Raw genomic sequence first — 18,481 nt, 5'->3', positions numbered from 1 at the left:
TAATATCTGTGCATATATTATACATGTATACAATATATTGAGTGTATACAGTACACATGTGCATGTTAATATGTTGTATCAATCTTGAATTGCACACTGTACATATATGTACATATACGAATTCACAAACAGTATTCACATACTCTTAATAATTACTTTCTTGGTAATCATCATACCCACTCTAGTCAAGTCCTGAGAGAAGAAAGCACTGCGGCTGGGTGCTGGAAACACAGGGTACTCACGCCTTGCAGGACGACTATGAATGACTATGAGAGAGAAACATGTCCTCATCGTGTGGGTGGACCCTTTTCAGGCCACAGGAACTTGACTTGATAGGAACCCATCTTGGGGCTCCCAGAACTGACTCCCTGGCTTCCGGATGCCCTCTGCTGGCCAGAAGCACCCCTCAGGCTTCTCACCCGTAAGCAGAGGCCTGTCTGCCCCTGCAAGGGGCCTGGCTGGGCATTCAGTCCCCTTGCCTTAAAATGGAGTTCCTAATTCTGGGCCTGGGATTCCTTAGCAGCTGGTAGAGGGGAAGAGACAGTTGTAATTGGGGGAGTTCACTCTTTTCAAAGGCAGACTCGGGCTCTGAATCAGGCTTTCGTGCATCTTAGAAGAACTGGGATGATCGCTGAGTGCCTCTAGGTCTCTAGCCCCTCGGTGCTCCAAGTGTGGCACACAGACCAGCAGCGCCAGTGTCGCAGGATGCGGGGGGTTCTTGATTAGCAATGCAGACTCGGGCCTCACCCTAGACCTCCTGAATCAGAACGTGCATTTCATTAAGGAAGCCCAGGTGAGAAGGGCTGGTAGAGAAGAACTTGGAATTCTGCTTTCTATCTTGGCAGCTGGGGGTCCTTGAATGACATGGAGACCCCACGGGATGGTATGACCACACAGAATATCATCTCCTCTCTCTTGCCTGTGCTTCAAGAAGGACATGGGAGGGGATGTGGGGTTCCTGAGCCTCAGGTGCAACATTTGTTGGGGTGAGATGCCTGCAGCCATGTCTCCTAATACACAGGAGCCCAGAAGGTGTGGCTGGAAGGTCTGAGGCCTCCATCATCTGCAACCTAATCACAGTGAGACAGAGGGTTGGGAGCAGGAGTTTCAAAGACCTTGAAACCACACGGTGAGCTCTCATCCAGACGAGAAATATGGAACCAAGGATCTGAAGGGGGCGCTGGGTCCCAGTCAGTAACGAGGCCCAGGCACTGGGCCAGACTTGGCCTCATCTCACACATGCATCTTTCATTGTTCCCTGGAGGGGTGCACTTGGGGATTCTGGGCTCCCAAGATGCTAACATAGAACTTGGCCACTTACAGACCTTCCACTGGCTTGACTATTTCTTTAATTAGTGAAAGAGTTTAGCAAAATAAGCATTACTGGAGCTTGGTTATGGCCAGCCAATGGTGGACTCTGAAAGCAGGGGCTGAGTAGGCGGAATTCTAGACACGGGTCCCTAAGATTCTCAGGGTCTGTGAGTGGGATGAGCTATCAGCCTTGTGACTCTGCTGTGCTGTATGGCACAGTTGACCTTTAGGTAGAGAGATTGTGCAGGTACCTGATCTAGTTGCAAAGAGTTCTCAAAAGTAAAAGGGGAGCCAGAGAGATTAGGAATGATGGTGGGAAGAGGTCCACACATCCAGGTGAAGGTGGAGGGGCTCCATGGCTTTTAGGAACAGTGGGACATCCCCAGCTAACAGCCATCAAGGAGCTGTACAGCCACAGTGAACTGGTGCCTGGTAATGATTTCTCCCAGGGCCTCTGCAAAGGAATGGAGCCCTGGCTACACCTTCATTATGGCCTGTGAGACTAAGAATCCAGCTGGACTTCTGACCTACAGAACTGTAAGGTAATCAGTGGGTCTTGTTTTGAGCTGCAAAATATGTGGTATTTTGTTAGGCGGCAACAGAAAATGAATGGAAGGGTTTAAAAGGGAGGAAAGGAGTGTTTTTTGTCATTTAATTCTTAAGATGTTTCTGTCTTGGTTGATGGGAAAGGTTGCCAAGAAATATATCCGATGGTGGCAAAATGGATAAAGGACGAGTGTACATTTTTTCTATGAAGATAATGTACTAACAAGTGATGATTCAGCTTTGGGTGGGAGGTGAGGGAATGGGGGGTTATAGGAATGTGGATGAATATTTTCTGATTCGTTTTGGTAAGTTCTTGATGAGGTTGACATCTTGGGTGCCCTGAGTGGGCACAGGGCAGCTCTGATTGAAGTTTTACTTGCTGTCCTCTGGACAGAAAGGAGCTCCCCTGGAGCACAGCAAGACCCTGCATCTGAAATTAACACTGGACTCTGACACTCGGCACCATGTCCTACCACTAAATGGGCTTTCAAGTGGATCAAACGTTTCCTCAGATAATCCTGCACATTCAAACATCCCAAAGAGGTTGCTGCACATGTATACTGAGCCTCACACACTTGACAGTCAATGTGAATCAGCCTAGTGTACTCTTCCCTGAAACAGCCAGAAGCTTCTGGAAGGTCCAGCAAATAGGCAGAATTCTTTGGGCTTGGTCCAACTGCTCCGATAATGGGTGGGGTGGGGTGAAACAGTTTCTGGAACAACCAAGTCCTTGTTGGAGGCAGCAGTTGGGAGAGGAGGACACTGCCCTGGCGACTGAGGTCCTGAAAGCTTCTTCAGGGCTTGGCGTCCACCAGGGCTGACCTTGGCAGGACAGCTCTCCTGGCGAGGTACAATGGGATGGGTGGAGGTGAGTGATGTGCCTCTCCTTTTGTGCACCAAACTGCCTTGCCCACAAGGGTCATGGGCATTTCCTCCTTCATACCAAAAATTCCTGCAGAACAGCTAAGTAAGATAAGACCATCCCCTGAAAGCAGCCCAACTGTCCCATAGAACTGATGTTTATAGTTTCTTTTGAATTAATATAAAAACTGACTCTCAGCTTTAAAACTTGAGAAATGTTCATTTGTCTTCTCTGAGCTCTTTTCTCAGGAAATGGACCATTAGGCCTCCCAGATGGCATCAAGGAACTGAAACTCACCAGATCGTTGTGTCTGGACAATGAGGAGTCAGATCTCTCCTTCATCGTGATGCCTGATGGACTGCCTACTTCCTGTGGAGCAACTCCTCTTCCTTACTTCTCCCTAATTCCTATTTGCCGGAAGGTAGCTACATTCCTTCCCTGCTATATAAATCCCCAATTGCAGTTGCTCAGTGAGATGGATTTGAGACTGATCTCCTATATCCTCAGCTGCAGCACCTGATTAAAGCCTTTTTCCCTGGCAATATTCGTTGTCTCAGTGACTGGCTTTCTGTGCACTGATGAGCAGGACCTAGACCAAATCCCTGGCATTTCAGTAACACTTGTACAAAACACAGCTGATTAAAGAGCTCACATTTCAACCAATGATCATGGACCCCCATCTTGGCCATCTTTGAACTTCTACAACAAAGTCCTGCCCAAAGAAGACTTGATATACATATTCTCATGTTCATACAGAGATTTTAAAAAATTGAATGGTAAAAAGATCATTCAAGTCAGGGGCATCTACTCAGTGGCTCAAAATAGCTCCCAACCCCAGCCCAGACATAGAACCTCTTACAGGGGGGGTCGAATGGCGTGTATGGTCCTTCATCATCATCTTCGTCCTCCTCTTCCTCCTCGTCATTCTCATTGTCCTCATTTTCATTCTCTGTTTCGTTGCCAGCCTCAGCCACAACATCGTCCCTCCGTGTCCCATTCACGCCCCTGTCTGGGGCACTGCTGGGCCCTGTCCCATTCTCCACAGTGTGCTTAATTGGGATTTTGATGGCCACCTCGGATTCCCCGTTGGTATAAGCCCTGCTGTTTATCAATCTTTGTCTCTGGAAAGAGAAAGGTGCACTCTTACCACGGTCAGCAGGATTGCAAATACCTTACACTCAGAACACGAACTGTTGGGATTTTTTCCTGGCAGCTGACGAGATGCTTCCAGAAGACCCTGGAGTCAAGTTTTAAGGGGCCTCTCAATGTGATAACCAACTCCAGACAACGTCCTTCTGGGAGGAAAGATTAATTTTTGCAAATTTGAATTTGCAAATTAGAATTTGCAAATCCCTTTAGAGGAAAATTCTTGTGTCTGGGATGTGCAGTTCCTTGATACTCTGTGTACTGTGGTGTCATCTTTCTTCCCCAGACTGCAGGAGTTCCTGGGTCCCTATGTGAGAAAGCTGAACAACTGTGTTTGGACTAGTGTATCAACAAGGCTACACTCCAGAAAAGGAATGCACAGCAAAATTCAAGTTAGGGACTCTGTATTACTTTAAACTAAGGTAACCCTTAGTTAGCAACAATTTCTGTGCAAGTTTACGTCAGGGAGCTTTATTCAAATGGAACAATAGAAGAAAAATGTGGGTGAAAGGGAGAAGGAACAGGGGAGTTTTCTATATAAATGGGAATTAGTCCATGTCTCAACACATGGAGGGAATAGCAAGGGCCAGATACACAGCTGGTCCAGGGAACTAAGATTGGGAAATGGCTGAGGGATGCTGCGGTGTTAAACTTTGAGTTAGGTGCTTCTTCTTTCAAACAAGAAACGTTCTCTCTTTCCCAGAGTTTCCCACCCCTGTCCAGTGTCAGTGGACAGTGCTTTCCAAGGTACCTCATTGATCAACATGCGACTGGCCATGGAGAGCCGGGTCTTGGGGGGAAAGTGGCTGGTGATCATGATTCGAAGGCCAGCCTCAGAGAAGGAAAGCTGGTGTGGGTAGGCCGACAGCAGCTCGTCCACCATGATCACTGATGCTTTGCGGTGGAAATTTGCTAGGGAAATGGAAAACATAAGGTAAAATAACATTGAGGCCAGGAACAGGAAAGAGGCATTCATTTATTCTTCCTTCCCTTCCTTTCTCTTCCTCCCTTCTTTCTTCCCATCCATTCACCCATCCATCCATCCATCCATCGATCCATTCATCCACTCTTCTTTCCTTATTTCTTCCTTCCTTCCACCGATCAATCCATTCATTCTTCTTTCCATCCATCCAACTCACCTATCCACCCATCCATCCACTCTTCTTTCCTTATTCCTTCTTTCCTTCCTTCTTTCCATTCATCCAGCCAGCCAGGAAGGGTTGCAGTGAACAAATTTTGAATAAGTCAAAATCTCCTTTCCATGGGTGTTAATGTTAAATCTTTTGAAAGGACTTGAAACAATTTAAGCATCATTCATTGACATGGTAAGAATTAATGATACCATAAGAGAATTCCTCCTTGTCCTCAAAGGATTCTTTTCCCACCACTCAGATCTGGGGTACAGAGAAGACTCTAAGAACTTTGTACCCTATATGCCCTTCAAATGTCAGCAATATTCATCCTGAGCTGTTAAATGCTACTGGATTGATGTTAGTGCAGTTCTGCACTGGGGGACATGGTGGTGAAATGTACACATTCCCTCAGTGCAGTCTATGAGCAGAGCTGACAAGGGGTGGGTGAGTTGTTCATGTTACAGGGAACCGAGGTCAGAAGGGTGCTTGGGACAAATCCTGTGTGATAATTCACCAGAAGGCCTAAAAAAATGTGGCACGAAGGGTCCAGCTCCCTCTCTGTGAATGAGCAGTATATGCACACAGCTCAAGGGTACTTGGCTGCAGCCTCTTGTAGTACTAGCTCCTGTTTTCCAAGCCACTAAAGCATGAAAGGATCTCTGGAAACACTAGCTAATCCTAGGTAGCTCTCTTTGGCATAGTCCTTTTATGGTTATAAACTACCCAGAAGAGAATAAACTCAATAAAATCCTCATGTGAAATGGTACTAAATCACTTAAGTCATTTGTTAAACATATGTATAATCATTCACAAAAATATATCAAATATTTAATTTTGAAAATCTAATAATGATGCAGTGATGTCAGAGATATGTTCGAAAATAACCCATAGATGTATTTGAAAATAACCTTTCTAATTTCTTTTTTTTTTTCCTTCCTGCGAAGCAACCATATGGGAACAAGAAAAAATAAACTCTTACATTTCAAGAGAAAAGTTTAAAAAATTAAATAAAAAAACACATTCCAGGAAAAATTCAATGATTATTTTCTGAGTTCCTCTAAGAAAAAATATTATATATTTGAGAGCGCCATATTATTTCCCTTAGTATCTCAGCTGTTTTGTAAGACTTGATTGAATATAAGAATTACTTTGAAGGGGAAGGTACTTTTCTATTTCTATTTGCAGCTTGCAAACTGAGTTAGTGTAGCCTTAAAGTGAATTTGGATCTAGTAATACACTAATAACACCTGTCATTTATAGAGCATCGCACTAAACTCTTATACATATTTATCTGCTTTGCTTATTACAAAAATGATTCTCATATTTCAGAAGAGAAAATTGAGGCTCAAGAGGTTATATAACCTGCTTCATAGTCACACAGCCAAAATGGGACAGAACCGGTATCTCAGAACCTAGGGTCTCCTTTCCTTTGCCATCCTGTTCTCTGCAGCACTCCCAGCAAATGTGTTGCCTGGAAATTTCCAGGGGGCTTTCTGAGCTCCAACGGGCTTACCAGGTATGAGATGGCTCCATGACATTGTAGCGAAAGGGAGGGTTGGAGGACTGGAAACTTCTGCTCTATCTTGGGGCAGGGAGTGTCTTCTCAAGGCCAGCTAGGACACCCCATGTGTGGCTATGACAGTGGGCAGATGGGCTCATATTCTAGCACTTTCTTCTCGTACACAGTATCCCCTTGGTTACCTTTCTTTTCTTTTCTTTCTTTTTTTTTTTTTTTTGAGATAGGGTCTGGCTCTGTTGTCCTGACTAGACTACAGTAGAGCAATCTTGACTCTCTGCAACCTCTGCCTCCTGAGTTCAAGTGATTCTCGTGCCTTGGCCTCTCATGCAGCTTGGATTACAGGTTTGGGCCACCATTCCCGGTTAATTTTGTTGTATTTTTAGTAAATATGGGGTTTTGCCATGTTGGCCAGGCTGATCTTGAACTCCTGGCCTCAAGTGATCCTGCTGCCTTGGCCCCCACAATGCTCTCCTTGGTTACCTTTCTTAAGTAGCACCACAGTTGCGTCGCAGTTGCTGCTGTCATCAATTTCAGCATTGTTGGCCAATCCGTTGACCATGTTCCCGGCACCTTTTGTCCTCCTCTCAAAGCACTGATGTATGCAAGCGTTATATCTGAGCAAAGTAACAAGTGGGCAGAGTCCATCAGTGTTTGCCATTCTGCCATGTCTTAGCTCCCACCGAGTGCTCCTGGGAGCTCTCCCAGTCTGCATGTACAGTCCCCAGAGCTCAAGTTATTACTGTTCTAATTTTCTCAACCCATTCCCCCTCAGAATATACAACCTGTCCCATTTCCCAATTTATGAACAAATGGTAGGTGAAAAGAAAACCACCATTATAGAAATAAACCAGATCACACTGCTTACTTTGCAACCTCTTTCATGCCAGTGGAGGCCTCTCTGGGATTGAGCTCCCCTTCTCAGTCTGCATATGGAAGGACTGTGCTAAGACTCAGTGGGATGGTCAAGGTCTACCTCCTCTGGGCCACATCTCCAGGGCCTTTGTAATCAGGGACCAGTTTTTTGGAAGAAGAGGAAGCTGCCTCATCCACACCACTCCCCAAGAGCAGTGGCTGTGTGTCACAGTCTATGTGCTACAGGTCAGTTGGCCATCTAGGTCTCTATGTCTTTGGTTTCCTGAGGTCACGGATTGGGATTCTGCAAATTTCTATGACTATCGTGCCTAAGTTCCAGATCCAGTGGGCCCTTGGCTTTATGAAAACTTCTAGGCTAGGATCCTCCCGAATGATCAAGTGAATACATTGTGCAGTGTTCCTTACATGTCCCAGCAGGCTCAAGTGGGAAGGGAAGAAGCTTGTACAAGTTCCAAGGGTGGTTTTTTGCAAGTAAATGTTCCAGTCTCCCTAGCTTTAGTATGAGAAGATTCCCACAGAGGAATTCTAGAAAACTCATAAAAACTCATGGGCAAAGACAGCCAGGCACAGTTTCCAGGTCACAGAAGGCTGCTACTGCTTTTCCCCACTCATCGTTTACTGGCCATGGGGCAGCTCACTGGGGACCTCCAGTTTAACCTCCAGCCTCCCATAGGAACGGCAGCTAGGCATGGTGACCCTAAGTTGACAGCTGGAAGGCCACTCAACCTGGCCATGGGACGGCTCACTGGGGACCTCCAGTTTGACCTCCAGCCTCCCATAGGAATGGCAGCTAGGCATGGTGACCCTAAGTTGCCAGCTGGAAGGCCACTCAACCTATGTTTCTCTTCCCCTCCTCAACTCTTTTGCTGCTACAGACATGAAGCTCTCTGGATTCCCTCCCAGCTATCTCCCTTGCGCCTGATTCCTCAGTGGGGGCAGCTCTAGGGTGGCTGGCTTATGGCAACAAGACCTCAGAGAGATGAAGAGGTCCTCTGTAGCTGGACCATCTCGTCCATGAGGTCTTTCCTGTACACTCTAGGAACATGCAGTTACTACATTGCATGAGAGAACAGAAAACTAGTCAAAGTGACAGGTGCCATTTGTAGTTCATAAGACACGAAGCATAGAATTAGAACAGCACTATTTTGCAACCCAAATGAAATAATGGATCCAGATACTGAGCACTGATGGCTGCCAACATTACAGAGAGAGCAAGGCAGACATCGCCGTGCCTCCTGATGATGGAACTCACCACCACTTGGGACATAGTCTAGCCCGAATCAGATCAATTACAGACATGCAGGAAACACAGAGGCCAAGGGAACAGACTGCACCACAGCATGGGATATAATCAACACTTTTCAACCGTGGGCAACTCTGCAGAGCAAACAGCCAAACTTCATCAAAGAACAAAGTGCAAGGAAAATGCACACACACACACACGCATATACAGACACTCACACAGAGACACACAGAGACACACAGACACACACGCAGACACAGACATGCAGCACACACACACAGACACACACACATAGACACCCAGACATGCACACACAGACACACACAGACACATACACAGACACAGAGGTCAAGGAAACAGACTGTGCCACATCAGGGGATGTAATCAACACTTTCCAACCGTGGGCAACTCTGCAGAGCAAACAGCCAAACTTCATTAAAGAACAAAGTGCAAGGAAAATGCGCACACACACACACATATGCACACACACATATGCACACACACATATGCACACACACACATGCACACACACACAGACACGGCACTCATTCAAAGGCCACCAATTCTAATGAGTGGAATTTATTTGAATTCTCATTTTTTAAATATTTATGATATTCATGAAACAGAAAACAATCAAAAAGACATTTGTGAGGCCACTGAAAATTTGAACGCTGGGTATTTTATGACATTAAGGAATTAGTATTAATTTTAGGTGTGATGATAATGTTGTGGTTATGTTAAAGACAATTGTCCTTTTAGAATCCTAAAAGAGTATCCAGCTATGTCTAGAGAAGTCCAGATGTATACTGGAATTTTTGTGGATGAGCTAGCATGATGTCTGGGACTTCCAAATTACAGAAGAAAAGGGAAGTGAATATAGTGTGGATGGGGCAACTGTGGGTTGATGGTTTCTAGGGCTGGTGATGAGTGCGTGGGCTTCATTATACTATTCTGTTGACTCTTATATATATTCAAAATTCCTGTTAGTGAAAAGACCTCCACACTTTATAGACTCAACAAGGATGCCTTGCCCCATAGGGCGACAGGGAAAGAGGCGGTGTTTCTGTCATCTTGACTTAGAATCCATTTTCCTGAAAGAAATACTGACTTGCATAAAGGTTTGCTTTTTTTTTTTGAAACAGGGTCTTGCTATGTTGCTGAGGTTAGTCTCAAACTCCTGGCCTCGAGAAATCCTCTCACTCTAGCTTCCTGAATAGTTGGGATCACAGGCATGCACCACAGTGCCCAGTGATTAGGTTTTGCTTTTAAAGTACAAAAGCAAACCCATGTATTATACATTTATCAGGGTTTAGAGAACAGGATAATAATACTATACAGTGAGGGCTTTCTTGAAACTGGATGCAGAGTTAAACTAAGCTTATCTTAGCTTGACAGCTTAACTAAGCTGTCGCATTCCGTTCTCATGGAATATATATAATAACAGTAGAAATCATTATTAATCTTTTTTTGCAGAAGAGGAAACTGAGATTCAAGATGGCTGAATAACTTGGCTGAGGTCCCACGGCTGTCAGTGGCAGGGGGCTCCGCTGTCAGGGCCGAATGTGAGGCACTGATTCTTAACCACCAGCACACATAACCCATCTAGGTAACAAATCCCAGAGCAGCGACCGGGGATGTACAGAAATCAATCCTTGCCAAGGCCAGGCATGCTTCATGCTCCCTGAAGGTTTCTACCAACCTGGACAATCTGAAATTGCTTTCTGACCTTCAGATAGAATGTTTAAAGTCCTTTAAAAACTCTCCACCTAGGACGCTGCTGACGATTTTAATATATGCTGGTGTTTTTTTTTTTTAAACTACTGTTGCTGTTTTATATTTTTAATTGAATGTTTTAAATTTTGTGCTTGCACCCTGAAGCTATTTTATTGTGAAGCATGCAATTTTATAAATCAGATTTGATAAAACCCAATGATTAAAGCCTCTGATTGCAGAGGGGGATGGCTAAAGAGCAGAGATTTCAATTTAGAACTTAGGACCAGAATTTATGCAGAAAATTTCATGAGCACAGTAGCTTCCATTCCCGGTTTTGTTTGTATCCTGCTGGTTTGAACAGCTGGAATGTTGGTAAAAGTGAGGCATCAGCAGAAACACACCTCATTAGCTTCCACATTTGGTATGGTTTGGGGAAGAGGAGAGGATGTGTTTGCTGTTCTATCTTACTGTCCACGTGTTCTGCCAGCAACCCATGGGCTTCAAGGTGGCTTAGAAAGGGGAGCAGGGGCCATAGGATACATGACAGCAAAATTCCTCAACTCTCCTTCCCTCTGGTCACATCTGTTTTTGAAGAACACTTAACTCTGTGAAGCCCCTAGTGAATTCATTTTGAAACATACTTTCTTGAAAATTAAGATTCAAGACCCAAGATTAATGTTGGGCATAGAGCAGACACTGTACGGCGATTCTTCCAGAATAATCAACTAATCCACTTTTGGGAGCTCAATCAGACCCTCAAAATGTTAAAAAATCGAAACAATGCACTAGAAAACAACAAAGGAAGATGTGTGAGTACACACACAGACAGCAGTTTGAGGCTTCCCCACTTGGCACTGATTCGCTATATAGCTTTGCTGTTTGAGGCAAAGAGGCATAAGATGGGTGCTCTGATCTTTAAAGGCTTTTCCTTTAGGGGCTGGAAACTTTGGAAAGGCTTTGGGTCAGCTCTGGGTTTCATGAGAGCTCATCTGTTGGTATGTGACTTCATGGTGTGTGACTTCTGGTTTCTTCATTAGTCACCTTATGGTACCAGGACATGTATGAGTAAGGTCCTACTCTAGGAATGCCCTTCTCCACTAAACTCCAGATGTGCTTGCTCCTGTGATATTTGCCAATGTCCACACTGATTTCTCTCAACAAGTGTCCCAGTCACTGGTCACCAGAATTAACTTTTGTCAGGCCTCAACAATAAGAAACCTTAATGTGTCAGTTCCAGACTGCTACCTGATATGTCCAAACTGGCCATTGTCGATGGATTTCTACTTTCTTGCCCCTAGAGAAGGCAGTCACTCCTACAGCTACATATGCTGGAGAAACATGGGCTAATTTAGAGGAAAAAAAGCTGCTTCCACAGGGGTGGGCAGCTGTAGCATAGAACATCTCTGCATTATTTATAACCTCCTCATCCCAGTGGTGCCTGGCAAAAAGATGAACCAGCAGGCTCACAACCATGGTGCTTACATGGTGCTTACAATTTAGAGCATGGGAAACATTGGCCATATAATTTTTTTTTTCCCAATGAGATGGAGTCTCACTCTGTCACCCAGGCTGGCGTGGTGGCGTGATCTCAGCTCACTGTAACCTCGCCTCCCGGGTTCCAGAGATTCTCCTGCCTCCTCCCAAGTAGCTGGGATTATAGGCACGCACCACCACACCTGGCTAATTTTTGTGTTTTTAGTAGAGACGGGATTTCACCATGTTGGCCAGGTTGGTCACGAACTCCTGATTTCAAGTGATCTGCTCACCTTGGCCTCCCAAAGTGCTGAGATTACAGGCATGAGCCACCACGCCTGGCAAATTCTTGATATAAATAAGCTACCCCAACTCCAGGAGGGAAAAGAACACATGACATGGTGGTTTTAAAATATATCAACAGTTCTTTGACACTGTTCCCTTCACTAGGTGATGCCAGCCCCTTGAGTGTGGACTGGACTTAACGACTCGCTTCTAATAAACAGAATATGGTAGAAGTAATGGCATGTGACTTCTGGGATATTATAAAAGGTGTTGCAGGGCCCTTCTTGCTCTCTGCTTGAATCACTTGCTCTGGAGGAAGCCACTCAAGCAGCTCTAAGGAGGAGCCCACGTGGTGAGAAACTGAGCCTGCCAGTCAAGAGTCAGCATCACTTGAAGGCAGGTCCTCCCACACCTGTCCGGTACATGATGGCAACTCTGGCTGACTTCTTACCTGCAACCTCATGAAAGACTCTGAGCTGGAACCTTGCAGTTAAGCTGCTCCCGGATTCCTAACTCTCAGATAATGTGTGAGATAATACATGTTTGTGCTTTTAAGCCACTAAGTTTCGGGATAGTTTGTTATGCAGCAGTGGATGACTAATACCATGCAAATAATGGAAGTCCACAGATATTTGATCCATGATTTCAGTTGTCTCTTAACTAACTCTTCATCAGTTACCTCACGATAATTCCATGCCAGGATATGTTTGATGAAGGTCCTACCCTAGGAATTCCTTCCACAAGCAAGCCCTAGATACTGGGTCTACACAGACCACTGGAGGGCTGGCTCACGTTGGCCGCCATATTGAGTAGACTGGCAGTAGACTACCTTGTATCTTCCCTCACCCTCTATTGCAGTGTAACGTATTGAGTTGTATCTCCTTTGTGTTAAGAAAGAGAGTGAAGAAACCTTCCAGAGCTAGGCTGCCAGATCCTGAAGAGAGATTAGAGGTTCTAGAAAGTTCTCAAGTGAAACATTGAAGCTTTGAGTTTATCATCGTATATGGGCTGGAAGGGTCACTACAATTGATACTAATCAAAATTACAGTGACTCACAGCAGTCTGGCAGGGAGCCAAGTGACTATGATGATACACACTGAAAAACCAGTCAGATACCCACCCCAACCCTCTTCTATGTCATCACATAATGTGGAATGCAAGAAACAGTTTTGGAAAAGAAATGAAGAATTTTACTTACTTCATGATGACAATGTAGATAAGATACATCAGCACAAGGACTAAAGACTCCCACCTGCATGTAAACCAAGAACAGTTAAAGACAGTCATAGACATCTGTGAAACTCACCTGCCCCCTTTTTAAAGACACATTTGATGCAAACGGCCAGGATAGTAAGGAGAAGGCAGACGTTGCCAGTGATGGATACTTCCTGGTCTAGAGACATTCTCTATGCTGCACAAGGCTGTCAACCATCTTTCTCTTCTCTCCTCATCTAAAGGGAAAGTGCCCCTTCCTCTCTGTTATTTGTCACCTAAAAGAGCTCTTCGAAAGCAACAAGCCTTTCATACATGTTGCTGAATATAGGTCAATATGTATACATCTGGCCTCAGCTTAATCATTCACTGAAACTATTCAGATATATTTACAAGGGGAAACTAAAATTAGAGGAATTGACAGGGGTGCCTGAGGGATTGTTGGGTATACAGGAGCAACGCCAAAAGGGTAGAGGGGGAGAGAGAGGCAGGCAGGCAGACAGATGGAACCTGGGCAGGGAAGGTACCAGCCAAAGAGTAAGAAGGAATAAGTGGGAAGACATTCCACAGGAAGGAAGAAAAGAAAAACCCACTGGAATGCACCTTGAGCTTCTAATAGTCTGAATACTTCTGTTTTCTTTATCTTAGTGGCTAACAGCTAAAAACCAGGAACTTGTTTTCCCGGTTTCGCTTTAGCTACAGGATTAAATCGGCTCATTGAGGGAGTAATTTTGGCTTCAACGGTAGGTTACTGGAGAATGGTCAGATGAGGAAACTCCAGGTTATATCCATCCTTCCTTTTCTCTTTTCAAATTCCATGTCTAGAAGCTGATCCTTGAGAAATATTTGGTCAAATGTGAAAAGGATACATACACAAGGGTTTTTCTTGCAGCAGTGTTTATAAAAAAGTGAAAAGCTGGAAAGAGGCCAGATGGTTATAAAATGGGGCACTGGGTACATAAATGATAAGTATGTTCATCTATCCATTAAGAATGATTATGCAGCCTGGGCATGGTGACCCGCTCCTGTAATCCCAGCACTTTGGGAGGCCGAGGGGAAAGGATCACTTAAGTCCCCAAGTTCCAGAACAGTCTGAGCAACATAACAAGATCCAGCCTCCAGAAAAATAATTAAAAAATTAGCCAGGTGTGGTGGTGTGCCCCAGGAGTCTCAGCTACGGCTGAGGCGGGAGGATTGCTTGAGTTCAGGAGATGAAGGCTGCAGTGAGCTATGATCACACCACTGTACCGCAGCCTGGGCGACAGAGTAAAACCCTTTCTTCCTTCTCCCCTCCAAAACAAATTATGCAAAGATGTATGTATTTATTCTAGAAAGTGCTCAGGATGCACTATCGAGAGAGGAAATCAGGGTATCCAAGCCCTTTCAATTTCCGCCACATCTCTCAGTTTCTTTCGTGGCAAAACTTCTTAAAGGGCTGTGCACACTGCATTTCAGTGCCTCTCATTCAGCTGGCAAATTTCTGTAGCCTAACTTCCACACCCACTGATCTCTTGAATCGCCTGTCAAGGGCACCAGTGATTTCCATCCACACCAATCCAAGAATGAGTGGGTGGTTGTCCGTCATCCTGTTCCATTTCTTGGTAGCATCTGAAAGTAGATCGTCTGCCCCACTTCATAAAACCCTCTCTTCTGACTTCTGAGAGGCCATACCCCTGGCTTCCTTCCTGCCCCCAGCTTCTCCTTCTCCACCTCCTTTGCCTCCTCCACTCCTTCAGTTCATCCTCTCATTATTGAGCCATCTTTATTGCCTATGTTTTCTCCCTAGGAGACCTCATCCTGACCGATTGCTCTAAACACCGAACACGTGATAATGACCCCCAATTTACACATCCATGCCACACCTCTCTCCAGCCCCAGATTAATATATCGGGCCTCTGCACCCGGAAGTCTAAATGTCTATCAGAACGAATTCTTCATTCTTACTTCCTAGCCTCCTTAAAAAAAAAAAAAAAAAACAACAAACCTGGGCTTTGTCATTTCAGTCAACTGTACCACTCCCTGCCCAGTCAAGCCCAGAATCTGGAAATCAATAAGGAACATTCCCTTTTCCTCACTCCCATATTCATCAGACTTTGTGACTCAAGTATTTCATCCGTCATCGATTCTTTCCTCTCTACTGCGCCCTCCCTAGGTCATTTTCACTTCAACCTCTGAACTGGTTTCCTTGATACTATGGGAGCATGTCACTGCACTTCTTAAAATCTTTACTTACTTCTCAAAACGCTTAAGAAAAAAATGAAAGTTTCCTTTTACTTTGCAATTCCTGGCCTTTTCTTGTGTTTCCAAGTTGTCCTGTGTTCTGTCTGTGCCCCACCTCACTGGCCTTTCATTTGCACACAGCCATCTCCTTCCCTCTCCCAGAGCCTTTGCACTGAATGTTCTTTGGACCAGGAATGCCTTTCTCTTCACTCCTTTGCTGGCCCCTTTTATCCTGCAGATACCAGCTTTTAAATATCACCTCCCCCAAGCAATCCTCCCTGCCTGCCCCTGCCCGACTTTCTCTCACGTGACCCTGTTTATGTTCTTTAAACCTCTAAGCAGTCTGTGATTATCTTGTTTATACATTTATTACTCATTTATTATCTAACACACACCTGTTTCTAGCAGTCACTTGACACCACTCCTCACACCTGACACCTTCTCTGGTATCTGGTGTCTCATTTTCCAGAGATTTAAAATGCTGACAGCTGATTTCTCCCCACGCAGACACCCTCAGGTCTTGCCCACTCGCCTCTTCTCCCCAGCACAAAGCAACCCTCAGCTCATCTGTGCAGGTGACACTCCCTCCAAACATCAATTTTCAGTTGCAAAACGCCTCCAGTGGCCTGAACATGGTTCTTATCTCATCAAAACCAATGTACAAGTAGCATACACTTCATGGTGAAAAGTAAGATTCATTCACAGCCCATTCATTTGGAAGGAACAGACTGGATCTGAAGGGATGTCACGTTATTGCTTAGATGCATTTTAATAGATTCAGTGAGAAGTCACCACAAAATGAATCAACTTTAATGAAATATTGTAGTCAGATTGAATTAAGTCCAGCACTTTCTAAACAGGTCTATGTATGCTGTTTCTAATTCTTTCAGATCTTTTCAATTTTTTACTCATCAAAAGCCCTTCTGTTGCAATATTCAAACCAGGTTCTCTTTGGCCATTTTGCAGAGATGCCTGTAGGATGAGATTCCTTGCTTTTGTTGACATTTCAAGTTTGCTCTGTTGGCGTTCAGACACAGGACTCACCAGGCGTTCTCCCCAGTGAACCCAGTGGGCTCTAGGAGGCCTCTGTGCGCCCCACCTACTGTTCCTTGTGCATTTTTGACCTGATTGAGTTTGGATCATCAAGCCTTGGCCTAATGCTCTTCAGGACCCCTTCCCCCCACCCCCTCTTCCCAGTGTGGCGAGCCTCTCCATGTGGCCCCATATTGACATGTCAAGGGTCTGCATCCCTCCAGCCTGAGAGAGCTCCAGGTCAGGCCAGCTCTGGTTTTGTATGACATGTTTCCCTGGTGTAGAAGAGGTGCTTAGGAAGCATCCAGACTTCGGAAGTCACTCAGCTTTCCTCGCCCTTTCACCTAGGATGCTGTGCACCTTCTCCCCTTTCCTCCTGAGCACACCTCACCCGCTGTCCTCTGAGGATCCTGTTCTGTGGCTGATCTAGGTTTGTTTCTTCCCTCCCCAAGCTTCCATTTTGAATCATTTTCAACGGATCCCTGATTCTCACCAAAGACGGTTCCTTCTCAGATGTGAAGACTGCTCCTCTCCTCACCTGGGTGCACCATTTGCTCAAATTTCCTGAGCACAGCCATGAACAGCAAAAGCTGTTCTCCAGCCCCACCAGGAAGAGTTTCCAGGTTGCAATCCCACGGTCTCTTTTCTCTCCCAAAGTCACAGCTTTGGACTCAAAAGAAGAAACCAAACCATCGCCCTGCATTCTTTAGTTTTCTTGCTGGGTCTTCAGACTCCCTGGAGGCACATTCCAAATTCCTTCCAGCAACATTATGGGCCTTGCTCTGTGAGTCGAGCGTACATCCTAATAGCTGGGCCTCTGACACTTTTTTTTCTTTTTTTTTTGAGACGGAGTCTCGCTCTGTCGCCCAGGCTGGAGTGCAGTGGCACAATCTTGGCTCACAGCAACCTCCACCTCCAGGGTTCAAGCTATTCTCCAGCCTCAGCCTCCGGAGCAGCTGGGACTATAGGCGTGCATCACCACACCTGCCTAATTTCTGTATTTTTAGTAGAGACGGATTTTCACCATATTGGCCAGACTGGTCTCAAACTCCTAACCTCAAGTGATCCACCTGCCTCAGCCTCCCAAAGAGCTGGGATTACAGGCTTGAGCCACCATGCCCGGCCGATGCTTCCTATTTCAATGTCTTTTAGTGCACAGGCACCTAACCGAAAAGTACTCACCACTATTCCCCTGCCTCTTCCCTGCTAAGGGAACCCCAACCACTAGGTCGAGGCAGCATATGGAGCCCTTCTGATCTCAAACAGGGTGCGCCTTGCCCCTAGGCCCTGAGGATGAATCATGGTTGGTCTAAAGTGGTCATTCTAATCTCCCTGGCTGCTCAGTGGTCAAGGCAGACCCTGTAGTGACCAAAGAGATGCAAGGTGGAAGTGTGCCAAAAATAACAACAGTGCCCCCTTCTTCCTCCCTCCTGCCTTCAGGATGAACTTGGTGGCTGGGACTGCAGCAACCATCTTGGGACCATTAAGCAAAGGTCAGGGGAAATGCAGAGCCACGGCACCACGTACATCCAGGGCACCGATATGTAAGAAAAACACACCACTATGTTTTCAATACGCTGTAGCTGGTTCTTCTAGTACCTGCTACTAAAATCTTTCCTGACTGTCAACTGCCATTTTTTGACTGAATGTGACTTCCTGCAGAAGGCTGCTTCAGGAATGGTGAAAGAATATGAGCTGTATGACAGGGGTCCTTTGTCCTGGTGTATTTGTATTTGACAAAGCTCACTTCCTCCTAAAGAGTACTGTAGTTTCAAAATAAACACAACTGAAATTTGTTTCCTTTTGAGGATTTTTGGGGTTGAACTGGTTACCTGCCTTGAAATCTCTAGGCCATGCTGGAATGTTTTATAACAAGGAATGGAACTCTCTGTTAAAGGTATTTTCAAAATGTT

At 45.3% G+C, this 18,481-nt stretch overlaps 1 protein-coding gene across 6 annotated transcripts in view; it reads right to left on the bottom strand.

Moving 5' to 3' along the window:
• Positions 1-18,481, bottom strand: part of LOC105486812 (solute carrier family 24 member 3) — a 506,030-nt gene that overhangs the window by 35,537 nt on the left and 452,012 nt on the right. For 4 of the 6 annotated variants that reach the window (XM_071079731.1, XM_071079733.1, XM_071079734.1 and 1 more), the window contains exons 9-13: positions 13,303-13,356; positions 6,998-7,131; positions 5,005-5,055; positions 4,617-4,777; positions 3,579-3,840 (exon numbers count right to left, since the gene is read on the bottom strand). In XM_071079731.1, the coding sequence (XP_070935832.1) occupies positions 3,579-3,840; positions 4,617-4,777; positions 5,005-5,055; positions 6,998-7,131; positions 13,303-13,356 (662 nt within the window). The remainder of the gene's footprint in view (positions 1-3,578; positions 3,841-4,616; positions 4,778-5,004; positions 5,056-6,997; positions 7,132-13,302; positions 13,357-18,481) is intronic. The other 2 variants (XM_011749881.2, XM_071079732.1) reach the window with 1 other exon arrangement.

This window comes from Macaca nemestrina, chromosome 15 (genome assembly GCF_043159975.1).
Source record: "Macaca nemestrina isolate mMacNem1 chromosome 15, mMacNem.hap1, whole genome shotgun sequence".
Classification (NCBI taxonomy): Eukaryota; Metazoa; Chordata; class Mammalia; order Primates; family Cercopithecidae; genus Macaca; species Macaca nemestrina.
This window is presented reverse-complemented; position numbering and strand designations above follow the sequence as displayed.